The sequence below is a fragment of the Accipiter gentilis genome, chromosome 27 (genome assembly GCF_929443795.1).
Source record: "Accipiter gentilis chromosome 27, bAccGen1.1, whole genome shotgun sequence".
Lineage (NCBI taxonomy): Eukaryota > Metazoa > Chordata > Aves > Accipitriformes > Accipitridae > Astur > Astur gentilis.
Window position 1 is genome coordinate 16,222,801 of NC_064906.1, and position 27,737 is coordinate 16,250,537.

The 27,737-nt window shown below is 42.9% G+C and overlaps 1 protein-coding gene and 1 long non-coding RNA gene across 17 annotated transcripts in view; one reads left to right on the forward strand and one right to left on the reverse strand.

Moving 5' to 3' along the window:
- Positions 1 to 27,737, reverse strand: part of LOC126051298 (poly(rC)-binding protein 3-like) — a 520,061-nt gene that overhangs the window by 13,586 nt on the left and 478,738 nt on the right. For 9 of the 12 annotated variants that reach the window (XM_049830413.1, XM_049830414.1, XM_049830407.1 and 6 more), the window contains 7 exons: positions 26,928 to 27,059; positions 23,412 to 23,540; positions 21,318 to 21,461; positions 17,043 to 17,099; positions 16,484 to 16,559; positions 14,619 to 14,671; positions 5,798 to 5,967 (listed from right to left, as the gene is read on the reverse strand). In XM_049830413.1, coding sequence (XP_049686370.1) covers positions 5,798 to 5,967; positions 14,619 to 14,671; positions 16,484 to 16,559; positions 17,043 to 17,099; positions 21,318 to 21,461; positions 23,412 to 23,540; positions 26,928 to 27,059 — 761 coding nt within the window. Of the gene's footprint in view, positions 1 to 3,210; positions 4,525 to 5,797; positions 5,968 to 14,618; positions 14,672 to 16,483; positions 16,560 to 17,042; positions 17,100 to 21,317; positions 21,462 to 23,411; positions 23,541 to 26,927; positions 27,060 to 27,737 lie in introns of those variants that run through there. The other 3 variants (XM_049830415.1, XM_049830411.1, XM_049830412.1) reach the window with 2 other exon arrangements.
- LOC126051306 (uncharacterized) lies at positions 5 to 14,488 on the forward strand. Of its 5 annotated transcripts, XR_007509793.1 has the most exons (9): positions 5 to 3,195; positions 4,773 to 4,881; positions 5,532 to 5,811; positions 6,220 to 8,442; positions 11,515 to 11,737; positions 12,128 to 12,315; positions 12,761 to 13,659; positions 14,232 to 14,249; positions 14,353 to 14,488. It is a non-coding gene; the product is annotated as an uncharacterized LOC126051306 (long non-coding RNA). The 5 variants fall into 5 exon arrangements; XR_007509789.1 differs by having other exon boundaries at positions 14,232 to 14,488; XR_007509791.1 differs by having other exon boundaries at positions 12,830 to 13,659; positions 14,232 to 14,488.

Here is a 27,737-nt window from a genome sequence, read left to right on the forward strand (position 1 = left end):
CAGGTTGGGAGGGTCCAGCCAGGGCGGTGGGGCCGGGAGGAGGAGGAGGAGGAGGAGGAGGAGGAAGGGGCGAACGGAGGGAGGGAGGGAGGGACAGCAACCACGAAAGGGCAGGATTAGATCGGTGGACGAGGGGGACAGACGAGTGGGAGGGAGAGGGGGGAGAGAGAGAAAAAAAGGGAAAATGAGGGTCAAAGGAGGAACATGTTATGTGTTAAAGAAGAGAAATAACAAAAGGGTTTTTCATGATTCGATGGCGAAAACATTACTGAGACTCTAAAGTTCTTTCAAAAAAAAAAAAAAGAGGTTGGGAGGGGTTGCTAGTTCATTTTACGTATGAAAAAAGAAATCTAAGGAATGCAGGTAATGGCAAAAAGATGGAAAAAACGAAACTTAAAGAAAACTTAAAATAACTATGAAGTTTACTCCCCAGCACTGATATGGTGAATTTCGCTTTTCAAAATTACGGTATTTTTGAAAGGGGGACGCGGGGGGTTTTGGTAATTTTTTTCAATTTGTCAATTTTGTGACAGAAATAGTACCCTTTGTCATTTTGCTAGGATGAGAGGAGACTGAGCAATGATTTGCTGCTTCCATCTAAGGCATAAAGTTCTGGTTTGTTTTGTTTTATTTTAGAAAGTTAGTTTTTCATTTCATTCATTGTGAGGTCAATGTGCATTTTTCATATAAAGCAAACCTGATTAGCCAGTGTGTTCACTTCGGTTTGTACTTTCCCCATACTTTTTTTTTTTTAAATCACAACAAAATATTTATGCAATCAAATTATAAGGAAATTAGTAAAAAGGAAGACGGAAAGACACCCCGGCTTCCACAGCAGCGGTATCCTTTCTGAGCTTGTGGCAGTGGTTACAGTGAACATAAAAGAGTTACCAGCTGACAGACAAGGTACTACTACATGGATACAACATACACATTGTCAAGACGGACCCCACCAGCATGAGGAAGTTCAGATTGACCCGACCTCTGAGCCCAAGGCAGTGATGGGCTCTTTGGAGGATGCAGATATCAAACCACCTTCACTTTAGTCTAATTCCACCCACTGGCAGGTGAGATGAGTTTGGCCCATGTACTTAGGCTTTTCTGTACATTTTTAAACAGTAAAATACAGTAATTCCAAGTACGCATTGTTTTTTTCAGATGACAAAAGGTTTACTTAGATAAATCATCTCTTTGCTGTTTGTTGCAGCTTGTGCACTGGCTCTCGGCTCGGAACAACCTAAATACTAATTTCAGGACGTGTTTTGCATGGGACCAGCTGGGAGGCGTGACAGTCTAGCGTATAAATAGGACTATGGCTTAGAAAGTCTTTGCTAGCTACAGTTATATGTGTATTAATTCTAAGTTTGGTGATTTTTTTCAGTAATGACTAACTTGTTGGGCTCCTGGGCTTTCTCCTGAGGTGAACCAAGGAGCCGCAGCAGCTTCTCCCTCCCAGAGTGGAGTGTGTGCCAGCGAGCGAGCGGCTGGCCGGGCAGCAGACCTGCTGTTTTCCTATCGGATCCCGTCAGGCCTGGGGAAGCTTCCCAGCACAGGGTTTGTGCTGGTCCCTGTTGGCACGTGGGGCTGGCTGTGCAGGCTTAGAGAGCAGCAGCTGTAGCCAGGCTACAGGTTGGGAGAGGAGCGTGGTCACCGTACTCAGGGCTCAGAAGAGCCTCGCTTTTCCTCACCTTAGACTTACATGCAGTTTTGACAGTAACAGCCCGTGGTCTAATCCTGGCCAGAGAAAGGGAACAACCAGAAGGCCTGCCCACTTTACGCAAGGGCAAGGATGTAAGCGATCAGCTGGTGCTCTACAGGGGATGGGGACGTTGGACTAGAGCTTCCCAAAGCGCTGCTGCTGGTGGTGAGTCTAAAGGGTGCCTGAAGCTGGGGAGAGGAGCGTGGAGGAGCGTGAGAAAGGCTTGAGCGCCGAGCTGCCCTCTTTCCCGCAAAAGAAAGAGGGCTCTCGGAGTATTTATTAACTCCTCGTTGGCTTTTGCCAACGTTGGCTCAGGTCTTCTCTGAGGGGCTGGGAGGGGAGGAGGGCGAGTGCGTGAAATGCAGACCTGTTTGTGGGAGGTAAAGCTTTTGCTTTCCTACCCTGTGGTGTTCATCTGTCCCCATGGATAAGCAGCTCGGAATTTTTCTAACCCTTGCAGCAGAGTTGTTCTTTGCAGAGAGAAGAGCATCCTTGCGCTGTTAGCCATGCTACTTGCAATCTACTCACACAGCAGGATTTCCATCAAGAATACTGAATCAGTGAATACAACTCCACTGTATGTCCTCGACTTGGGGTGTTGGAGTTACACGGTGGTGATACCTTATTAGGTTTTGAAAAGCTCAGTTTATATAGTTGTTATTTTTTAAATATTACTAACACACTATTATTCTGGGAGGGAGGCATATAGAAAGATAATGCAGGATTCGTGTTTCAATGACTCCAAATTTGCCTACCTTGCATTTAACAAAAAAAAAATCCGTACTGATACAAGGGGTATTTGAGCCCGAGTTCTTTCCTGCACCAGCAGGGAGAATAGATCCCACAGGCTAAATGCTGGTGTTGGTAGCAGCCACTCAAAGTCTCTGTCTCTGGTGTACTTGCACAGGTATGATTAAAGCAGTAATTTGCCCTGCTTCACATTTATTACTGGTGGTAACGCGCAAGGTGAAAGTACATCAGGTTAGCTATTGGCTGTCCTGTGACAGCGGCAGTTTCCCAAACCAATTGTAGATGCAACAAAATTAAACGTGAAAGCGGGTGAGGCAGCCTTCGTACAAAATTTCATGGTGCCAATTCTACACCGTACCTTTGAAGACCTACACTTTATGAATATATACATTGAAGGCCGCATCCTGCATTACCCCAAACTGGTGAAAGGAATAAAGCTCAATTGTGACTTTGGCGGTCCTGTTAGCTCTGTGAATGAACCTCTTATCAAAATGGCAGTAAAAAAATATCTTCAGCAAACTGTTTTTCAACAAGAAGCAAGTGCTGCTGGCTACAATTTGTCTATAATCCAAAGTCAAATATTACACAGGAAACCTAAACTGCAGTTCATTCTTAATAAAAGCTAGAAGATGGAATTGGATAATGAAAATCCAGTTACTACAGTGGAGACCAGCTAAGAGACAGAAGATTTTACAGGAAAAAAAGACACTTGGACACATTCTACTCATACAGAGGTCAGCGCTCAGGTAATCAATACAAAATCAAAACTATTTTTGAAATATTTAAATCTCTGTCTTTATATTTATCAATGTATTAATATATCTATAATTTAGAGTATACTGTGTACGTATTCGACACCAGATTGCAATAGAAGTCTTAAAACAACTTGATAAATTATTCTATAGATGGCAGCTTTGGCTGGAGGCTAGTTTAAAGATACACACAGAACGTTTCAGGAATACTGTGGATAGATAGTTTTTTATATCCTATGCTGCTCTGAGGCATTGATTTATGCAGAAATACTGGCCCTGGAAACCAAACCACAAGAATGACAGATCTTCTGGGAGAGAGATTAAAAAAAAAAAAAGTCCACCTTACCCTGAATGCTTATATGGCTTTTATTTATTATAATTATTGTTTTGATATACCAGACTATACCTTGGGCAGTCTAGGTACTGTACTCAGCTCTTCCCCAACACTGTTTATTTCATGCCACTATTTATTTAATCTTTAAAAGAGACGGCAGTACTTGTGGCAGGTTCAGGACTGACAAAACACTGGAATTGGCTCCCAGCGTGCACAGGCAGCAGCAGCAGCCTAGATCTGCCTCTCAGAAACCTGCCCGAGCACCTAAAACCCAGCTACAGCAGACCTCCCTCTTGCCTGAAAGTTTCTCGTTTCTTCCTCCAGTGCGACTGCGAACTAGCACTGCTGCGGTGGTGGCACCTAACTGGACGGGAATTTCTCTTGTGAAAGGAGAAATCTGGAATAGTGTCACTTTTTTAAATGAAAAAGCCACCTTAATGTCCTATGTTACCTTAGAGCTTAATTTATTATACATTACTTTAGGAGTCTTCATTTACAAATGAAGTCACTTTATCTAAATACAGTTTCAACACATGGTACATAATAATATATGATGGTTTATTGTAGATAATGGTAACAAATGACTTCTATCTAGAAATTCAACAGGAAGAAAATATTTTGTTTATGGTTTCACAGGGTATAGATAGAGTATCCATGGTATATGACTGCTGAGAAGTTTTCTTCTTTGCAAAAGTATGTTAAAAGACCTCATATATATCCCATTCCATCAAAAGAATCATTAAACAGTAATAAACAGAAGTGTGAGAGTTCACAGGCTTTTCTAAAGTGAGTCAAACAGGTCACTAGAGTTTCTGTCTCTGGTGAGCAGCTCACTGCAACTCCATTAATAAGTGCATTATTTTATTTGCATGCTTTAGCTGTCTTGAAGATCTTAAATTGTTATCTTCTGAGATCCAGGTGCATGCCATATGGTGTTTGAGCAACTAAAAATGAAGGGGTCTATTCTCATCTCGATGTGTGGGGAATCCCTGAACACCAAGAGAAGAACATATCCTTAAGGGTTAAAGGAGGGAACACATTTTTATTTGATTACAGGGCTTATGGAAGTGACATATTTGCTACAAAGAATATAAATCAAAAGAGCTGTAGGTTGTTTTAGGATTCTGGAAACGGCTTATCTTAAGCTTCATGACGCCACCCCTCAATATAGTTTTCCCTAGGAAACTACTTTCAAACCGAATTATGAAAAGTTATATTTTTGTTTGCTGTACCACAGAGCTGAACAAACATCCTTTTCCTCCATTAAGACGTTTACAGTGGCTTGCAGTGGTGCACTGCAGAACTGGGCTGGAGAGGAGCTTGGACCATAGGAACCTGTAGACCTGGTATGACTACAGCGCCCCCCCCCCCCCCTCCCCCACCATATAAATCACATACTTTCTACTACCTTAACAGCAAACATAGTTAAACACAAAGCTTGATTCATATCACAGTATTTTGGGGGGGGTGGGGGGGATAAAAGGGGGAAAAAAAAAGGCAATAAAATACATAGATACTCCCCCTCCCCACAATATATTGCCTTGGTCCATCCTTTACAAGTAGATCTATGAGCACTGTATGCTTTGCGCTTTCTTCTCATGGCAATTGCAAATAAATGTAGTATCAATTTTAGTATTTTTTTTAAATAATCATATAAAAACTGATAGAGATTTAAGCTGTTGCAATGGTTTAGCTAAACAGCCAGTGCTTTCATTAATTCTGGCACCAAGAAGTGGAGAAGCAGATAGTCTCACCCTGCCTCATTAGGGAATGCTTTTCACAAATTTGTGATGCTGTCTCTGAAAAAATAAATCCCGTGGCTCTATCAGTTTAATATCAACTCTGAGTGGCAATTTCCAGTTAGTAAATTACACCTGTTTTGCAATCTGTTTCACTATATTTGCCATTTAGGACAGTAAAATGGGTCTGTGAAAAGTATTTTCTTCTAAAGAATTTATGATTGTAATTTAATTTAATTTATCTGCCTGTATTTTAGGTGGATGCTAATGTTGAGTATTCAGATTTTTCAGCTTTTGTCATTCAACATGACCTGGAACTGCACCGGATTAAGCTCCTTTCCATATAAACCAACAGCAAACACAGGTTCTAATGACACAGGCTTTACAAATCATTAGGAATTGAATAATACTATGCAAAATGGACACTGCGAAGCAACTTTCTGGATCTATCCAGGACAGACATTTGCTGGACAGCAGACAGAGCAATCTTGCAGAAGCGTTATCACTTACAAAGCAAACTTACCTTGCATTAATGAGGTACTGTGCTAAGCTGATGTTTGCAGGGGATCCTGTGATTGTAACTTGTCGTTCTGCGGAGCCTTCTGTGGCATTAGCAATCTTGATCTGCGCTCCTGACATCTGCCTGATTTCATTTATCTTACTGCCTTGTCTGCCAATAATGCAGCCTATTAACTGGAGTGGGACAAAGACTGAGATTAGTGCCACAGACACAAGCAAAAACCACTTAACTGCAATTTGTAGTATTGCTAAAAACATGGTTATGAAAAGCTCAATATCAAACCAAAAGATTTTTGCTGTGCTGTTTGGAAGGAATAACTAAGTAGCGCAGTCTATTGGCTCTACGGTGATACGTCTCTAAATCGAGTTTCGCTGCTACATGATTATCAACTCGATATCAGATTATTTTGCTGTCTTCTGTGGCAGGGAAATGACAGCGTGCCATGGTACTGACGAATACAAAACAGAGCCTGACTTGCCAGTGGCAGCAGCGAGCCAAGAACAGCAGCTAGAAGTCACGCTGACCATCCAAGGCTGCCGGTGTGCAGCTCTGCACTGTTCCAGCGCGCCGCTAGTCCTAGACCTCCCTGGGCACACGTGGTCCTCGCTTGGCCAGGTACTGTGCTATTAAAGTCAGTGGGATTTACAGCTCTGTAACTGCAGGCAGGTGCAGGCATAGGAAGAGACCGAAATTTGTCTGCGTTCCTTTGCAGAAACTTACCAAAACTCATATTTTTGTGGGTAAAACTGAGCCCGAGTTGTGTGTGTCCCTAGATCCCCAGGGGTTTTTTGTAAAATTGCATTGGTGTTATCTTCAATTAACAGTGTTTTAAAGGTTGTTTAAATGCACTTGGTGGACTCACAAGCTTTTGGAAGCTGTGTGCAAGACCTCGAGAGAGTGTTTCGCAGCACACCTAACTAACTGGTGCAGCTGGGGTAAGGGAGTGTGATAGTCGTGCCAGGGCATTGCTCCTCCAGCACAGGGACCCTCCCCCAAGAGCAAGTAGGCACCAAGCCAGCAGCTGAGGCTGAGATATTTTGGCCTCTGTAAGGGTGAGAAGGGTGGACTTTTGTTTTGTATTAAGGAAGGACTGGGTGCTGAGAAACTCAGCAGTGGCCAGAATGGGTGGGAAATGGAAGCTTTGTTCTACAGGCCTGTTGACACTGGGATGATGTTGCCAGTTTGGCAGAAAGGCTGTGCCAAGATACAGAGACCGCCTTCCCCTCCCACCTTTTCCGCTGCTTCAGGCCCTGACCTGTTACCCTTTCTGGTACTGTAGTGGTTGGAGTATCTTGCCAGAAACAGATTCACAATGTCCAGACATTTTATCAGAAGAAGGGAAAAAAAAACCCCAATGTAATCCTTGCTTCATGCTCAGGGACAAGCAGAAAGCCAAAGCAGGTACCCCAGGTAGCTGAAACAGAGACCGAGCACAAGGGGAACACCCATGAAGGGGAAAAAATGGGGTTTTAGGAAATGCACACAGGATTTCCTGTCCTGTTCAAACAGGAGGGCCTCGCTGAGCTCTCTGTCCTTATCCTGAGGACCTTAGTGTCCTACCAGAGCATCATCGTACAGCAAAGCTGGCAGCATGAGATCCACTCTTATCTGTTAAAACCAGGTGATGGACTTCCATAATTTTGTTCCCCTGAATCATTTGTATGCCATTCTGTAGCTATAATTTACCCAAATCTGGTCAGAAGCGTTCACTATTGCAGAAGCAGAACGGAGCACAGAGCAGGGAGAAGCTTTGGGTTGTCTTTACTTGACTGCTAGCCAGAGTTGTCCCCCCAAATATTAGAGTAGCTTGAAATGGCCAACAGGAGTGGAGGCTGTCAGTATTTCCTTCTGCCACAACCAGCATCTAATCGTTTCTGTGATGATGGTCTTGAAGCGACTGGTCAAGAATCCATCTGTTGCTACTGATGATCTCATGAAGCGGTGACCAGAATTTAGGCTCTGTGAAGTAGCTGTTATGGTGCTCATCACGTCTTCAGATTCCTCTGATACTTTTCCTGCAACGTGCAGGTCTGAGTATGCTTCTGGTTGCTTTAATAATGATGTCTTAAGTGTCAACAGGAAAATGCAGGCTGCACGTATTCCCTCAGTTTGTCCCCAGAGCAGGAGTGGAAAGCTGATAAAATTACTTGGTGTAAAAAAAAATGGGCAAAAATATATAAAAATATATTATTTAGAAGAATTTCAAGCAGTCCAGTTAACAGGTGTGGTTGTCATTATGGCATTCAAAGCAGAGGAACTGTGTGGGACTGTTGGTTCTTCAGGCACGTTGTGAGACAGCCTTAGATGTCTGGTTCACCAGCTCTGAGAATGCACTTGCCGGGTCACTCGGGAGTCTACTGCTTGTACGTGCTGGGGGTCTTCCAACAAGGCTTGTAACCCAGGTGGGTCAGTACAAAGTATTTGCAATTTCCTAGCTGACTTTTGAGTTAGGGAGTGAGGATTCAGTCCATGCACCGGTCAAGGATATTGCTGATGCAAGCATCTGGAAGAGAGGGTTGATAACCTTCGGTCTGAAGCTCTCCAAAGTCATCCTTTGTTGCTGTGACAATGGGCTGCTTGAACATGCTCTGTAAGCCGTGATGTGACGTGCAGCTCACGCAGAATACGCTTCTCCGTTTGCCATGCAGGTAGGACGGTAGTGCTGGGGTGCTTGGGGTGTCTCTGGGGTGCCTTTCCTGTTATGTATTACTTATGCCAAAATTTGTGCAGTATCTATCTGAACAGTCAAGAGCTGATGGGTTCTGGAGGAAGTTCAAGGGACTGGTTTTCAACTACAAAGCTTTGATCAATCAGGCCGTGGACATTTGGTTTTACATAAAAACACTTGCCCTGCCTTGCTTTGAGATGAAGCCAGGACAAATTGCATCCGAACACGTATCTCTTTTTGAGACTGACCTTTCTAATGCCATCAGCTGCCCGCCCCGGTTGTTCTGTAGCTGGCCATTTCACACCATTTGGCAGGCGCTGTGTAATTCAGACCCAGAAAAGTCCCTCACCACAAAAGCAAGCTTCCCCAGACTTTGAAAGTTGCTACCTTGCATGCGATGCTGCATGTTTTACAGACATGGGTTCGCTGCTTTTCCACACTCAGTAGATGGAGTTAGTTACGGAATGTCGAGGACAGTAAATATAGAGCTGTTTTTAAGGACTTTAAGTGCTGCATTATTTTTGATGCTCACCTGCTTTCTCAACATACAGTGAGCCTTACTCTTACTTACAGAATAAATCAAGAGGAAATTCTCCAAAAAAGAAGTGATAAAGCTGGTTCATGTGAGGGAGGAGCCAAACCTACTACAGACAATACCAAACCTACTATGCAATATAGTATAAAATATATACTATAAATATACATATGTGTAACATACATAATATACACATATGTACATAAAAACACACGTGTATGTATATGCATATATAGTTTAACTCTCTGAAGACATGAGCTCAGATCAGATGTGCACCTAGCCCAGCAGCCTGTCTCTGACTGTGGCAGTAGCACACGCTTACAAAAAAAAAAAAAAAAAAGGATAAAAACAGTGTGAGGTATAAAACAAAGTTTCCACTGGTATCCCAAATTCCCAGCTAAGGCTTACAGACCACCTGAGCAGCAGCTGGTATCTCTGCCTTTATGCTCAATAGTCCATGTATCTGACAATTTCTTTTTGAACTCATTTTGCCTCCTGCCCAAGAAGGGCCATAGCAGTGACCTGCAGAGCTTGCTTGTGTGTGTAAGCAAGTATCAGTATTTGTTCATACATCTCAAAATTTCAGCTGCTGTCCCCTCCTTCTTGGAGTGTGAGCACCAGGGGAAAACTGTTCCCTTTTCAATTTCTCTGCATGGCTTCTGATCTGGCTTCTTCTACCTTAGTTTGCCTCATTTCTTCTCATGCCAAAAAACCCTCAAACAAACCAACCCTAAACCATGGATTCTGCTTTTTGCCTTTTTCTAGTTTTACTCTGTCCTTCAGTAGCATTCTGCTGGTACCAATGTAAACAGGACTGAATCAGGAGTCTGGACTCTTAAAGGGTGGGACTGGAAGGTCTACTGTGATTCCTCCAGCCCCAAAACTCTTGATGCTGATAGTTTCTTCCAATATTCTATGTAATCTCTCGTTCAAGTCCCTCTCTTCCTTTCTTTTTTCTTCTCCATAATGCTAAATATATATATTGTTTTCCCATAATGCTATAGTCACTGACAGAGCCTAATAATAACAACTTTCTGCTGGGTGTTTCCTGCACATTTGTTCCTCTGTGTCCATCACACTGTGTTACTTCTGTGCAGCACTGGGAGCAGTCAGGCTTTTAGGTTTTGGTTTATTATCTGAGGCCAATGCTGCAGAGTATTGCTTGTCACAGGCAGTGGCATGGAGCTCACTTTCTTTTTAAATACTGGTTAAAAAAAATCAGATTCCTTTCTTATAGTGAATATAGTGCTGGTAAAAGGGCTAAGAAATTAGCCTCTGCAACTTGGTATCTGCTGTCCAGAGCAGAGGGGTTGACCATACCTGTCCACAGGTACATCGCTGCCAACCCAGTGCAAGTCCATTGGCTTTGGCAAAGCCTCTGCATTAGTTGAGCAAGCAGGTGCTCATCTTGAAGGAGACTCTTCAAGCACTTTTTGTAAAGATACAGGCTTTCCAAGTTCCAGGTTTGGGTTGGTTTTGGTTTTTTTCAGTCAGAAATGCTGGGGCAGAGTACTCTGTAGGGAGAAATAATCTCCTGAGGTATGATTACAGTTCTTTACAGACTTACTGCAGGGCTGAGAAAGATGCTTAAATACTCTGTGCCTCTTAAAACCCAATAATAATAATTATTAACTTCACTTCCCTTGCACCAGGATAATGCAAAATCTCGACTATAATAATATCACAGGCTTTGCAAGAAGGCATATAGAAAACTGAGAAAACGCGTTCAGAAATGAGCCTTCTTATTACTTGTTTTGTAACCCAAATGACTCTGCAGATTTGTGTGCATTTCAATTTATTGTGGACCCAACACCAGTTCCCATCCTGTTCCCTAAAGCGGGCAGCAGTAGGTGGTTTTGGGGGGGGATTATTTTTAATGCTAAATAGTGCCTCGTCCCACAAATGGGCTCACTTTGCTTCTGATAGATATTGTCTGCAAAATCTTTCTACTGATTCTTGAGCTCATCTGAACAGGTCTACCTGAGTAATCAAATGCCATTTTTTTTAGATTAAGGGGAGACAAAAATCAGGCCATGTGCAGACATAAAAAATGATTTTAAAAAAAATCTTTTTTTTTGATTCCACAACCCCTTAAACATTGCTAACTGATAGAATCTGGTTAATTCTGTATTTTGGCTTTGGGCATTATTTCTCTATTACATGAGAGGCTCTCAGCAGTAAGGTAAATTTATTGAGGTTGAATTCACAGGTCCCTTGCCTTCACTAGAAGTGCTTTGATTTACACTACTGCAGGATCTTTCCCAGCACGTCCTGTGTGGATTATTAAGTCTTTGCCTAACCATTTTTTTAAAATCCTCTCATACAGCTGGAAAGTTTCTGAGGCAGGGATGGACTTAGCCAGCAGCTTAGTTTTATAAGACCACGGCCCTCGTTCTCAGGTCTTTTCTGGAAGACGGCTGGAGGGAGGGCAAAGGTGCACTTTTCCTGTAACAAGTAGGTGGTGGGTGGCCTTGCTGGAAGTCACGGGTCGGACACTGCCTTTATATTCTCCTTAAGGGCTTATGGTGATTCTCTCCACCGCAAGCGATGGATTGGGGATCTGCAAAGATGAGAGGTCTGTCCCCCCAGTGACCGCTGGTGGAAGAGGCAGTGCCACAGAGACCTCCTTGGAGCATCACCTGGAGCCGCCGCTGGATTTCACCGTGAGCTGCTCCGAGAGAATTTGGCACGTGTGGGTCCCCTGCCATTGTTTGCAGGGAAGTACTCCTGGCTCCACAAGGTAATGAGGGCACTTCTTCAGTATGCCATTTCCAACTTGGATGGACTGACATTTCTGTTTCTGTGGAGTATTGATCAGATTCATAGCTTGCTTAAAATGTTCTTGGTGCTTTCTGAAGGGGAAGTTGTTTTCCTGTTATTTGTTTCGACCTGTCTGTCCCACATGTATGCAAAATATGCATAATTTTTAATGAGACAAGTTCTTTTTATTATTGGTCTGTTCATTTACTCTCAGTGGGCATTTTGGGGGATTGGATCATGAAATCTTAAGCCATCTGTTAGCTGTGCCAAATCTGCCACACCCAGAGATACCATCCCTTAAGGACCTGCCACTGCTAACACCACTTTATTCTGGGATTTATGTGAAACACACTTATATTGTGTAACTTAGGCAGCAGCGGAAGGCCAGACAAGATCCGAGCAAGGGAAGAAAGGCAACCAGATGCCCCTGTAAGAGGTTTTGGTGAGGAAAAGGAGATACTAGAGAAAGATCAGAGTGACTTCTGAGAGGGACCTGGAGAAATGTCCTCTCTGTTCTCTTTTTGGAGATACCCGGAAGTTATGAGAAAACCTAGAAAGGTAAATCTTCTGAATTCAGTATTTGGAGAGGAAGCTTTGGCTTTTAGCATGTGGAAAATAACTTTCTGTGAAATGCATTTCTTTGTTCTCTGGTATCTCATTGTTATTGAGCAACAGGTTAGTTGCGATTATCAGCATACGGCATGAAGGAAGTAGCATGATATTCTTACAGGAATTATTAATAACAGGAAAAAAAAGTTCTGTCACTGCCTTAATGCCAGAGGGAGTGAGGAAAATTTATTTTAATATGAAGCTATGCATATTGTAAATGGCTGTTAACATCTACTTTCTGTGGACTAGGCTAAAGTCTGAGCTCCTTACTCTCTTTATATCTGATTTTGCTCCATCAGATTCTTACCGAGGCTTTGGCTTTATGTGCTTATCATTATCTTGGTTTTAAAAAATCAGCGTAGCACATGTAGATATACACTGACTTCTCTTGTAGCTGCAGAGCATGTAGATATTTGCAAGTCTCGTGTTCTTCTCATGCATGCTGGACTTTTGCACACATAAGCGCATATGATAAGAAACCCGTGAGACTCATGCAGCACCGGGGATCCCTGGAGTCGGGGCAGACAGGAGACTGGCCACATGCAGCCAGCCCCACGCCAGGGCCTGCAGCTTCCTTCACCTTCAGCCAGATGAGTAATCGCCATACCACACCGACGGCCTAGCTATCAAACCCGGGACTAGGAGATGCTTAGCAGGAAAGCAAAGTCAAATTACCCACGCAGGCTTTGCCGCACAATTGTTGTTGCCTCTCCTGCCCTGCCCTCCCTCTGTGCACAGATTCAGGCTGACAGGGCGCACGTGAAACATGGGTGCTGGCGTTTTTCCCCCCTGCAAAATTCCCAAGAAGCCCCCGATGCCCAACGGGACGCGAGAGCCCTTCCACGCACACGGGCAGCACTAATGCCTTTTGGTCCTTTAATGGACCCCTTGACACCACATGAACGTCAGAACTCCCTTTTCACCACCTGTAGAGGCCTTGCGGGCTGTTTCTGAGCCTAACCCCATTTTGGCCTTGGCTTTGCACCCTTAGCAACAACAGCAACAAACGCACTGCATAGCCAGAAAAATCTTCTATTAGAAACAACGCACGGATGTGTGTTTGCTTTTCAGAGAATAGTGCTGAGGCAGGGCCTTTCATACCTCCTGGATGAGAAACTGATGGTTGTTTTTTTTTTTTTAATTTTCTACTGCACTACAGGACACAAGGCCAACTTTCTCCCTCTCCTTCTCCACTCTGAATCCTGAAAGAAGTGAAGTCAGAAGAGTGACCTTGGATTTGTATCACTGATGGCAAGAACATCTGCCTGAAAGTGGGATGAAAAAACTTGCACTGTAAGGATAAATAGCGTGCTCCGGTAAAATTCTCAACATACAATAAATTGGGTTGTAAAGCAGGTACTGATAAATCAGCAGGGCATCTTTTAAGTAACAGAAAGCTTACAAAATCACAGCACTCACACCTTCACTTCTTTGTTATTCTGTGGGGTTTTTTTACTGTAAATCATTGCCACTGAGTTTAATAGAGCTTACACAGTATTGTAAGTATCTCTTAAGTAATATAATTGCTATTTGTGATCCCATTCATGCTTGAAAGCTTTTTTTACTGGAGGGGAAATCTTCAATTTTCCAAGTGACTCATTTGTAATGAGAACTGAAAAAAAATCATCCGTTTGCAATGAAAGTGAATAAAATGGGAAGGCATTTTTATATGACACACAGCATATCAGTTGGGCATTTAGAGTAGCTGTTTGAAGACTCAGCACCATATTGCTCATGGAGACTGAGTTTGTTGATCACAGCTGGTCCAGAGTTGCTGGAGCAGGAATGTTTTTAGCCCTTGTTTTTCAAGTAAACTCTTATATTGCATGTTTACATAACTGAATTAGCTTTTTTTTTTCCCTCAGGAAAAAAAGCTGTCTCAGGTAAGTGCGGGGTGCAGCGGAGACTGGCACAGCACAAGCCGTTGCACGGGGGATTCCAGCCCAAGACAGCACACGAGGCTGCATGTTTTTCCACCCCCTTCAGCCCTTCTGCAGAGACCGCCCATGCTAGTGCCACCTGAGAGATGAATTTTGGTAACTCAGATCTAAGACCGGCATCGCTGGAGACCTGACACTGCTGCTTCTGCCCAGCATTTTACTAACCTTTAATACCCCCTCCCCAACAGACTAAATGGTGTACAGTTTATTCTGGGGACTGGTGTTTACAAATCGGCCACAGATGAAAGGTTTCCCCGCCAGTGGCAGAGGAGCAAGAGAAGAGAAAGCGATACTGACTATTGGTCCACTTACATCATTGGGAATAGTAAGTTCATGGGAACTGGTTGGAGTAGTGGCATCCAGTCCTATTCAGGGGACAGAGGGAAAATGTTACGCCAGTTGTTTGCAAGAAGGGCAAGACACAACAAATGGTATTTTAAAGAAGGAAACATACAGGAGGAAGGAAAAAAAAAAAAAAAAAAAAAGAGGAGCAAAGAAAAATAGAGAACTGCTAGTGAAACAGAAAAGAAAGCAAGAGATGCAAAACTCAGAGGGCTGGACTAATTTTAAATGAGTCTTATTTTAATTAACCTTTAAGCCACCAAAGCAACAAATGTCACATGAGATTCCACAGGGTCATAAAAACCTTCTAGAAAATGAAGGGTTTCCCCTAAAAATAGTCTCTGACGTTTGTTCTAAACACATCAATTGAGAAATTAATGGATGGCTGAAATTTGACCTGTCTACCAGGAATTCTAGAATACCGAAAATGGAAGTCAAATGAACAATTAGCAAAACATAGATACGAAAAAGAAAAATTAATGAATTAAAATAAGGATGAGGAAATTAACCTAGGAAAATTTGGAAATTATATGTGGGATTAGCTGCTGAAGAAATGTTGGGAAGGGTAATTTTGAAGGGAAATGTACAAAATAGTCTAAGCTGCATACATTTGTTTGTAAATTGGGTGGACAAAAGGAAAATGCTCAGGAAAAATGCAATTACTGCTCTAACACAGAGTAACAGAAACATACGTGTCACAAATATAACCGGGAAAAGATTAAGGAGCAGCATGTTAATGACAAGAATAAGGAAAATATAAAGCTAGGAAAGGCAATTTAGTGTTACTTGTAGATATTTTATCAGATACATCATGAAGAAACAAAAGTATATTTTGGATGTCATGTCTCTCTCTCCTTTTCTCTTTTTTGGGTGTTTATTATTGTGATGATGATGATGATGATGATTATTGTCTGTAAAGACATGCCAAAAAATACTCATTTCCAACTAGAACAGATGGAAAAGAAATACTCTTACAAAAACGTGACTCACCTACATTTTACATAGGTTTGCATTCAATTGAGTTGCATATGCTTATTTTACATAGAATATAAAACAACCAAGTTGCTCACAGAATTTGATGTATGTGATAAAATGTTATTTGCCATACGAAGCATGTACCAGTACATCTGTAATTCTGTTTTGTGAAGTTTTTAGATGTCAAGCATGTATGAAGTACATGTACAGTAAAAATGATTTATTGCAGGGTTAACTGACTTCTCACACGTGAATCAAGAATTCAGCTTCAGCAAGTATAGATCAAATTTGCAGTCTTTAATTTAACTAAATTTCCATTGCATTTTGTGGCTCTATCTGCATATCTAGTAGGAAGAGGCACTTGTCCCAGCAGTGATGATTACAGATGCTCTTAAGACATTTGGCTCTACAAGGAATTCGAGTTTCAGCGTGCTGTAATTTCTTTAATCAGTATTTCTGTACTGCGATTACAGACTGTTTTCCTATGTTTACTTCTTTCTGAAGCATGTTACCAAACTAGAAATTTGACAAGATGCATGCCCAAATACTTCACTCGGGACCAACTGGTACATACTGTATGGTCCATAATAACTTTACAAGGACTGAACAAAAGAAACTCAGGGCTTTTAGCTAATGGCACAAATGAAGCGGTTTTGATTAATAAATGTACCAAACAAAGCATGTTTTAGTAATGATGAAAGGAACTGTCACAGAGGTACGGGAGGGAAGAACAGAGATTAATGTGTAAAAACAGAAGGGTTGCTGGTCATTGACCACATTTATTATTAAAATGATGTAATGACCATGGGAAACAAAGCTGTTAAGAAGAAGGACATCCCCAGGGGGTCATGGGTACGTACCAGGGAAACCAGGGGTGGTCTGCCCAAGGGGAGTAAAGGGGGGATGCTGCATAGCCAACTGGTGAAGCTTGGTCAACTGCAGGGCAGGATGGGAAATTAGAACTAACCAATCAAATGGAATTATTTCAGAGCAGAGAAACCATCTTACATGTTCTAAAACTGGATTAATTAAAATTATATTGAAAAAAAAAAAAGGTTTAATCATTCATTCTAATCTAACGTAGAGAAAAAAACCCAAACTGGTTATAAATGACATCTCTACTGTTATTACATGTAATGGCTATTGTTAATATTAAACTAATTACTGTAGAATTACATATTAAAAGAACTCAAATATATCACATGCAAAAAAGACCAAGATAACTGTCATTTGTTCCTGGGCCATTGTACTTTCTAGCAATTACTATGCAAGGTAAGAGATGCCGCTGAGCTAACATTTGGCTATACAGTGCGTTGTGCAGGTAAAGTGTCCTTAGGCCGTGTCTTTGTTGCTAACTGTAGAAAGCAAATGTTGCCCGGAACAAATAAGAGGAAGAGGAAGAAAAAGGGAGTAATTTACATGCGCTGGACTCACGTCTGGATGAGGGATGGCGTACTGCCCCTGAATCGTGAACGCCTGAAAACAACAAGCACAGTTAAGACACGGGTCAGTCAGGTGGGACAAGCAGCGTACCTGTTCTCATCAGAAAATCTCCTTCTGCCTCCCCAGGCAAACGCCACCCACATCGCTTTCAACACTTGGTGAAGCTTAATTGTCTTGTGCCGCTTGATAACGCACGGTACGGGAAGGTCTCTGTCGGGCTGCCCACGTGCCCCTTGCAAGCAGGGTCCAGCCAAATGCTGCTGCCTGAGCTCTGACGACCTCGGTCCTCAGCACGTCTCTTTAGTCCAGCTCCGTCTGCCGGGAGCAGAGCTGGGGACACCGCAGGGGTCGAGGAAATCGGGGGGGATGGCACTTCCCCTGTCCACTGCGCACAGGTTGATGCCGACGCTGAAGCAGCACCAGGGGCAGCGAGGATGGGGCAGACCTGCCGGGGGGATGCCCTGCTCTGCCATCCAGCTCCTGCCTGCCACGGGCCGGGACCCCCACCAGCCGGCTCTTGAGCCGGTTCTTGAGCCACCTCAGCTGGCTACCGACAGACCCTAAGTGCCAGCAAACGTGTGCACCCCACGGGGCTCGTGCCCCACGCTGCCACGCCGGCGAGGACGTGAGCACGCGTGCTGGGTGGCAGCCTGTCCTACAGTGCCTGGAGACACAGGAGCGTGATGGAGATCCCCAGCGTCATGGTCTTCTCCTCCACAAGAAGCCAACTATCGCCCCTCCAACTCCAGCCTCTCTGCACCACAAGAGCAGTGCAAGGGGTATAGTTTCTGGCATCGCTTCTGGCAGCACTGGGGAGAGGTGGGGGAGGCCAAAAAAAAAAAAAGGACGTGAGCGGGGAGGGATACGGTGGCATGCCTGGACCTGGCTAGCACAGCCCGTTGTCTCTCCTGCTGGTTCCGTTCAACTCTCGGTAACGGCCTCCAAAGCAAAAACTACAGCAAGTTTATAATTTTCTAGTATATCCTGTAGGGCTTTTCTGAAAGGAACAGCATGTCAGAAAAATTCTAAATGTGCTTGCGCTTAGACAGGCAGGAAAGCAGAAGGACAAATTATAACATATAAATATTTGTAGTGGGAGAATTATAAACAGGAACAGAGCTGATTAGCTTAGTTTGCAAAGCGCTTATTTGACAAAAGGCCTCTTAGAAAGTAATGAATCCTCTGCAAATGATAAAACAATTCATTTAATGGAGTTTGGATATTAAAACCTTTAATGCCTCAACTGCTTGATGCACATTTCTGCAGCAGAATTTCCCTTCCGGAGAAGAAACATCTCATTTCGTTTTTAAATTAGTTATAAAGCAAGGCCCCAATCCGGCAAACATTATGCACATGAGCAGTTTTCAGGCAGAATTGTGTGCTGCTGGGCTCCATGGGATGCTCATGGGCAAGGATACTCATGTGCATCTACACGGGATGGCCGTTAGTGACGCTTTATAAATGACAAGAAAAGGTTCCAGACCACCAAAACAGGCGATCACTGCCATCTGTGGGTCTTAAGCAAGCACGTAGTCAAGCAAGCAAAGCACGTGTTTAAGTGTTTTACCCGCTGAGGACAACTTTCAGGAGATGGTACGCTGCTTTGCTGATCGGGGGCTCTGTGCGTAGCCAAGCACTGGAGCAGCCTCAGGGAGGTTATAGCTGGAAACGGCGCTGGGCAGGAGCTTGGGTCCATGAGCAAACAGCGGGTTTGGAAACCACGCTTTGGTCTCTGAGCCTCTGTGCTGGATCACAAGCGTCCTTTCTGATCTTGGTTTTACTTCAAACCCAGCTGAGAGAGTATCTTTTACATGGGTGCTTCCCATGCAATGGTCTGCAAACCAGCAAGAAACCACTGCAAAAAAAATTCACCAGCGAACCTAATAAAGTCAACCCTTTCCTCATCACTCCGCCTCCTCATACTTCCGTGTATACATACGAGGAAGCAAACAAACTGGAGAAACAACAAAAATAACGAACATTCAGAGCTCAGACTAGCTTTTACCTGGTTGTCAATGAAAGCCATCAAAGCAGCACGGACAAGACGGGTCTTGAATTTTCTTTCCCAGTAAAAAAAAAAAAGCTCTTCAGTTCTTAGGCTCCCAAAAGGTCATATGATTGATTTAGGTTGAGAAAAAACTGTCTTTGACTGCTTTACCCTTTGACAGACGAACTGTGCCCTTCTGTGGCTGAGACCTGCTAAGTACAAGCCTGGCAGAGGCTACCGAGACATCTGGACTGTAATGTTTCACTAAGGACATGAGCTACGGGTCTGCTTCCATCAAAGTCAAGTGCAACTTCCCTGCTGACGTACTGACATTAGTAAGAGCGGGAATGACTTGGTCTACAAATATTCCCCAATTTAAACCATAAAACTGCTATGAGACATAAAGCAAAGCTGTACCCTGCGAGTACCCGTCTAAAGAGCAATGTAGCACAGTGTGTAGAAATTTCCTATTTGTTTCCATCAGGCAGGAGTGCTGGATTTTTTTTTTTTTAACCACTGCATATGCTAAATGGTGGTAAGGGGCAGAACAGGGCAGGACAGTGTTCATCTTCCTTTTAGTTCTGTCATGCAATACAGTATCAAAGAAGCACAAGAGAATTAAAAGCAATACTTAAAGCAGAAGAACCCCAACTTGTCAAGGAAAACTAGAAATTTGATTTTGCTAGTCTTGCTTGATATGCAAGCATTAAACAACCCAAAACCTTTCAAGATAGCCATGATGGAATTTAGAAGGGAAAAATAACTTCTATAGCATAGCCAAAAGGTTGGATGGAATTAACACTGCTGATAAAATTCTGTTTTCAGTATTAATTTCTACTTATGAAACCTGGTTAACGTGTCTTTCCGTACTGACGCCCAAACACACCTTAAGCGTTTTCTTAAAAAGTCTGCTTAGTCAGAGCACGCAGAAAGTCAAAGCACACAGAAAGCGTCCGTCTTTTACACACTTTCTCACATCAACAAAGTTGCATTAGGAAAGTGAGAACAGTTGTTTAACTGATAAAACTGAAGATGACAAGAGCTATTAGACCTTAAAATAGGACACTTTCAATTATTTATACAAACTGCTCAGAGCACTCTAGCAAACAGTTTCAATACTTTTCAGTAATGACGTACAAAGACAAGTCACTGAAGGTAGTGGCAATTACAGTACTGGGAACATGGGCTGCTGCATATATACACACACTTATTTCTTAAAGGAAAGCACTGCAGTGTAAACTTGTATACGGAGTAAATTATTCTGAACTTTCAGTCACAGACCAATTTCTAGCAAATTATGGAATTCCTCTAGGCCAGATGTAGTAGATCTATTTCCCCTTGAGTTGGACAGGGCTTGCAGCATCTCCCTCCTCCGCCATCACACGTATCTGGGCAGCTATATGATAGCACATAGCGGCTATACGAGTCTCCTTCTGAGCCTCCTATGGTGTTTTTAGGGTACCTACCAGCTGCGTTCATTGCTGGCTCATCAGTTATTAAAACCGCATTGCCCCTGCGACGGATGACGGCAGAGCAAATTCCTGCCCCGTCTCAGCGGCACGTTGCAGACCCATTTCAGAGCATTATCAAAAGGCAAGGAGGAGTCACGTTGCACACGGGGTTTTAAAGGTAGATGAGAACCCTGGCTGATATAGCTTAAGATGAAGGGGGAATCGTCAAAACTTCACTTTATAAAAAAAGAAACAGGAACAACACTGTTCTTGTTTTATCAATCAGGCTGTTGCATGCCCTGGTTGGGAAGGTTTACACTTGCGTGTATGTAGTTCCTGTAACCTCAGAACCCTGTTGCTACTTGGTCCTGAGGGACTATAAGCAGCAGAAATTACGCGTGTGTAAATTTTTCCTGCAAAATGCACTATTTGGTCCTAAAAAATACGAAAACTGTGAGAGAACAATTATGCCTTTCATGAGCAGAGATATCCTGCTGTTTGATCATCTCTGAAAACTGACAAAACGGCTTATACTGCTAGTGGAGCTGCAAGTGTGAAAAAACCAATCCCTACAATAAGGAATTTTGGCCCACTCGGGGAGCATCTGATTTGGACACCTCTCAATCTGCAGAAGGGAAAGCTTTTCTTAATTACATAAGTTAAATTTTAAATGTAGGTAAACTACCAGTCATCACAATTTTGCATCAAGTTTGCAATGCAGTGTTCTCCTTTCCTGCAAACCGTAAGCACACAGAGTAGACAAAGCACATCAATACTATACCAGGCAAAAAAGAGTAAAAGTTGAAAACTAACAGGCGCTGGCTGAGGTTGGGCCAAGACGGTGTGGTTTCCAGCTGAAGCCAAAATGGTGTCTGCTCTTACCTGGCCACCTGCAAAAATGATAGGTGCAGAGGCAGGTTTGGGACGGTAGGGGATGGTGGCACCTTTGGGTGGGGACTGCAGACAAAAACACAAAGCAATCAAAATGCAGAACGAAGCAGAGCTTGTATTAAAAAAATCACTCCTTATCTTGGTCACCTCGGACAACAAGGCGTGTAGCTAACCCAGCCCACCCTGCCCTCCACCTCATCAGCCCAAAAGCAAGCCGGAGGCCGGTCGTCTGGGCTTTGAGGAGAAGAGCCGAGGTCCCGACTGCACGGCCAAAACAGGCAGCGCTAGCACTCGTGGCTTCATTACTGCCATCGTCGGATGAAGCTGTGAAGCTTCGTTAAGCATGTCGGGAAACACGGGCACAATTTTGAGATTTGTCGATGTTTTGGAAGAGTCCGGCCCGTGCTCTCCCTTTGTTAACACGGAGCACGTCTCCTGCTTATCGATCTTTCCTACGCTGCTACGCATCAAGGTTTCTTGTTTTACCAACTCAATTAAGTCAGGTCTTCAACTGCAAATGACCCGCCTGATCCTGCCTTTCGTCTGACTGAGCTGGAAGGTTGGAGAAAAATCCTCCCAGCTTCTGCAGGAGCATAACCATGGCCTTTGTAATGCATGAAAAGGGATTTTGTTCCCTGTAGCCCGAGGCGAGGACCCAAAGGGAAAACCCGTAACCAAGGCTAACTTTCTCCTCATAAATAAAGCAGGAGCACGTGTCTGTAAAAAAGGCTTCAAGCCGTCTGTGGTACACCTAGCAGGATGGTGCCCCGATTTCAGTGCATTAAGTACAACCAAAGAAGGTAACAACAATATCACTTCCATTAATTAATACCATATAAATAGCTATTTCGTGTCAATAAAAGCGTTTGTTGCCAAATTAAATATATGCTGCAAATAGAGCACATTCGTTTTCTTGAATGTTTGAAGCAGCAAACTGTAGTTAAGCCAGTGTCGTCTTAGTGCTGCTTGCGACTTGCCTAGTGCTAAAATTAAGGACTTCTTCTGTCAAAACTGGTTATTTAATAAGTGGCTCTACCTGCGGGAAAATAGGACTGCGTCTCTCTGATTTTGAGAAGCAGCTTCTCTCATCATCTTTAACAAATAACTATTTATTCCATGAATGTCACTTGGACAATAGACTAACAAACTAAAATTATTTTTTAATATTATCTTTCTGTTGTCTTGCATTTTATAAAGTAACTCCTTCCTCACAGCAGTCCAGCAAAAACTGAAGCAAAAGTCACTTCTGCCCAGTAAAACACCGGGGATTTATTAGTTTTTATGCTTTTATTTGCGTTAGGCTGTATGACACTTTGATGCAAAGGCTGTACGTCATTTTGATGCATTCCATACTTCTGAACAGCCAATAGCCGTAGTGCTGTCTCAAACGCTCCGCTGTTTCTCCCCTCTTTAAGGAATAACAGAACAGTAGGGTGTCAGAGATTGTCATGAGACAGCCCTTGACTAGACCAAACCAAACCAACAAATCAGAGAAAACTTGCCAGCAGAAAATGTGATAAAAGCAGAGATGTTTCATGTTCCTTGTCAAAAATTACGGTTACTAGGTCAAAATATTTAATTTGCTGATTATTTTTTTTTCCATACTTCTGTTCAACTTAATCAGTTGAGAAATGTACTTGCACGAAATTTTCAGCACGGGTTAAAACGCCCAGATCATTAATTTTGTATCATTTAATCTAAGAGCTAAAAACCCGCCATCAAAACGACACCTTCTGGCCTTATGCAATGACCTGACCCTAAGGAAGCAAAAAGTCCTGGCAAATCTAGATTACTCTAGTCGGAATTATTTCTATTTAAAACAAGACCTAGATGTTTGCTGCCCTACTCTGCCTCAGAATAAAATACTTTTCTCTCAGAAGAGGCTGCAGCTCCACGCTGGACCTGGTTTGTTGTTTGCCAGTGTCGTGACAGCCCCGGTCTTTGGGAGACGCTCTCAAACACCAGGCAGGGCACGGTCTAACAGCGTCCTCTTGAAATCCCGGATTTCATGCTTACCTCCAGCATAACCACGCAGATTTGCTTCACGCACTGGATGATGGCGTCGGGAGTGCCCGAAATGGTCACGGCGCGCTCCGTCGAGTTCGGCAGCATATCGCCCGCTACCTGCACCTGGGCTCCTGTGGACTTGAGCAGAGACAAAGCAAAGAGAGAGCGTCACGGCCGGGCAGGCGACGGCACCTCTCCAAAACCAGCGATTCACCCGTGATGGAGGGGACGCGCCTCTCGACTTTTTGTCTTTTCTGCGGTAGAGCGCGTCTGTAAACTCGCGCCCAGGCGGGGTAATTGGGGTCTGGCAGGACACGGATTTGCCTGTTCAAGCCAATTTGCAAACACTCCTACCCTAGGAAAATTAGTCCGCAGTAGCTGTTAATGAATCAAAGCGTGACCTGAAATTTCAGGACAAGTCTTCTAACCCTCTCAGAGACAGACAGTTGCGATGCTGACTAAAAAATGAAAGAGGTGAAGTTCTTTTCAATAATAAAAAGAAAGGAAAAAAGTGCTGATAACCAAAGAAGGTCTGCTAATCAAATGAGCTGCAGATAAATGGCTCTTAATCCACTGATGGCCGACTTGTGTCTCTGGATGAGATTTGGGGCTGCCTTATGCTCTGGAATATCTTAGGACGGTACAGAAGCACTTCTAAATTGTAATTAGTGTTGATTAAATATATGCACTTCATCAACTTTTAGCTCATTAATGAACCCAAGGAGGTAATGAGCCAGTTTTGTTTTCTTTTTTTTTTAAATTTGATCTTGGCACTAATGTATCTTAGTTAACCAAAAAAAAAACCCACAAAGAAAGGAAAAAAATACATGAGACCAAAACAATCCTTGGCATTATTTCACAAACATCATGGAAGACCTTTTCAGTCAATAGAGAAAACCCCAGGCATCTCATATTAAGTTAGCACTTTTGCATATTACAAACAAAATCTATTACTGACTGTTATTGCAATGCAATATTTTGGGCTTTTTAAGAAAAGTATTTTCAGTAACCATTGACTTCGTGTCAGTCAGCAAGGAATTAATTTGTTTTCCTGCTGGTTAGATACAACACGTGTTTTTTCTGCTTTCCAAAGACATTAAATTACTGATTGCATCTTCTGTTCACTAGTACTGTTTAAGGCCAGAATATCAATTCCTTGCTCTATAATATGCTTTGGAATTTCACCACAATTCAATCAATCAGTCATGCTTTGCTTTTCTGTTTTGGTTTTTTTTTTGTGTAGCCTTATCTTGAAAACAGTACTGCAAGCCTACATGTTGTTCCTGGGTACATCGCTGAATGCAAAAGACCATCCCTCGTGCAATTGCTGCTCAGCGTCTTGTGTGATGATGAAATTAGACCACATCTCGAGCTGGATGCTCCTTTTTCTTCCTGTTTGACTGTATTTGCCGTTTAACATACGGTTCTGGGTATCTGTACATCTAGCACAAAATACTCTGCCAAATACTGCAGTCATGTATGCATTTGCTTCCAGTGCCAGTCTTGTTTATTCTTTGACTTTGGTCATATATCAGCATCAAAAAAATGAGTAATATTTTCTCCACTGTGCTTATGCTTAAGAAAACGTGCAGTGTGACTTCTCGCTACATTAGCCTTGTCAAAACAGCTATTTGGCCAAACGCTGTCCTTTTACTTTCTTGTACTAGACTAGTAGGTAATTGCTTCCGAAACTGTGCTCACCAGAAGAATCACTTTAGTCGTTTAATGTACACAGACCAACAGACCAATCTCACCTTTAAACACCTATGTCCTAAAAGCACTCAGTGCTCTGGATGAGGTCACCAATATTTAAAATAAAATCAAATCCAAAGTACCGACAGCTGTAAAACCTAGAGCTAAGCACTTACCAGCACACAGTTCACACTCACGCCTGCTCTTATTTTAACACAACTAAGAAATCAGCTGGATTCCGGCTGCCTGACAGCTCTCCTGGACACCTAAGAGATCTGGAGGACCAAGAGAAATCATGTCTCGTGGCTGAGGTCGCCTCTCACTTTTCTGGGATTAAAAAAATAAATAGAGAGGGTTTCCTATCACCCTGACATCTGCACAGAAATAATGCTTTTTTCCCTTCAGTGTCATCAAGCGACTCCTTTCTCCCGCATCTCAAAAGCTGGTTTTTCAATAAGGACTACTGAGAGGCATAGCTCCCGGACCATTTGATGAAAAATAAAGTAACAGCATTTCAACAAAAAAAAAAAAAAAAAAAAAAAAAAATCTGATTTGTAATTGCCTTTTATTTGCAGGTCTCAGTAAGCACAGAGACCCCCTTCAAATGGCAGGGCTCCGAATCGTTTTTCTGTGAGTTTACAGCAGACAACCTACGCGTGTTTTCATGAACACGGTTTACAAAGCAAGAGGCGCATGGAGGAAGAACAGGTTGTCTGCTTGGCAACAAAAAATCTGAAACAGCTTTGGCAGCTCTGTCAGCTAATGGAAGCGGTACACGCTGCTTTTACTTCCCTGTACGCAAGGAGAGAAAAGACCCTTTCAGTAGCGGCCAAATCCTGAAAGGTAAGATAAGCCTTCAGAGGGATTTGTTAAAAAAAATCCCGGGACAGTCACATTGGCATTGAAATGAAATAATTTGGAAGAACTTGAAAGTCGAAAGCATGAGAGCCTTAACTGTCCTCTATCATCACCTTTCCTTCCAAGGCCACCATAACCTAACATTTCATACCAAACGCTGGATACAAAATTTTGATCAAAGGATTTTCCACACCTTTTTGACATTTGATCAAATTTTCCTTCATAGAAAAAATATCCATTAACTTTTTTTTCACATTTGAAATGAAACGTAAAAGCTCACTGAAACCTACTGTCTCAAATCTACATTTTAGATAAAAAAAGGAGGTTTCACTTTGGTAAAGCCTGTCAAAAGCTTCTGTTTTGACATAGTCAAATGAAAAAAAATGATCAGCATGTTATCTTGATATTCAACACCCCATGCCATGTTGGAATGAATACAAATTTAGGAGGAGTACTGTCACTTTCTCCGGAATAAAAATCCATTTTTCCCAAAATGTCCTATTCAGATTTTCTCTACATAACTGAGCATGTACCTAATTTTCTTTCTTGACTGATTACAAACATCGGAACCCTGGCTTGGCATGTGCCATGTCGTTACAGTCATGCATGGAAGAATTAAAACTGGCACTGTATGATAATTTTTGCATTTTCTGGTTAAAGGAAAATGAGGCTGATAGCACAGCGCATTGAATGAATAACTTTAGCTAAAGTCTGGATTAAAAAAAAGTCAATATGCGTTTGGAATACCTGAAATGGGGTCACCTGTGGCACAGTGAGATTAGGGGGAAACAGGAAAGGAGTATGAAACTACATTTTTTCTAAAGAGTAGATCAAGCTTTTGACCTACTAACCTGGACTCCCCAGTGCTACGTGGACTCTCTCTGGCTCGTGTGAGGAGCAAAGCACGGCGGCCGGCGGTGGCCGCGGTGGGACACTGAGCTAGCCAGTGTTCCCAGCAGACATCCCAAGACTTACCTCCCTGATTTCTTTGATTTTGGAACCTCCTTTTCCTATAAGGGATCCACACTGACTTGCCGGGACGACGAGCCGCAGCGTTACAGGCGGTTTGCTTGTCACCGTGCTGTTTGTCATTGAAGCGTTTATGTCCTGTAATCACAACGTCAGGGAGAATTAGCGGAGGATTCGGCATTCCTGATAGGAACTGAAGGGCTCAGAGCAAATGCCCAGATCTGGTCGTGGAGACCCGGGGAGCGCGCGACCAGTTGTGGTTTGTTTCTAGCGCAGGTAAAGCCGTAAGCACGAACCGCGCGAGCAGCTTGTGCCGGAGGAATTTTTTTGCTGCCTGGCGTTGCAGGTCCACGCTGCGGGACCAGAGGCCAGTGTCTGAGGCAAGGTGAGGCGGAGGTGGTATCTGTCATCAGACCAGCCGAAGCAGATGGAAAAGACAAAGAGGCTTTTGACTTCAGAGGCCCCCAAATCCTGATTTGGTCTGTTTTCCACCATCTCAATTAGAACGCTTCCACTAAACAATATGTCTTTACATTTCACGCAATTTCTTGTCAGGTTTGATACAAAGAAAAGAGGTTAAAAAAAGGGAATGACAAAGAATCTGTCTAATAATCTGAAGCAGAGAAAATCAGATTATTTTGATAAATATTTTGCCGCCCCCCAGGTTTAATTTCTCTTTCGCAGGAGATCCGTAAGTATTTGTAGTGTCAAATAATTTCCAAAATCTTTTCCATCACAGCTATGTAACCAGAGTACAAAGAGCTCAGCAGAACAACAATAACCTGTATCGAGGTAATGTAACCTGTGTCCATGTAT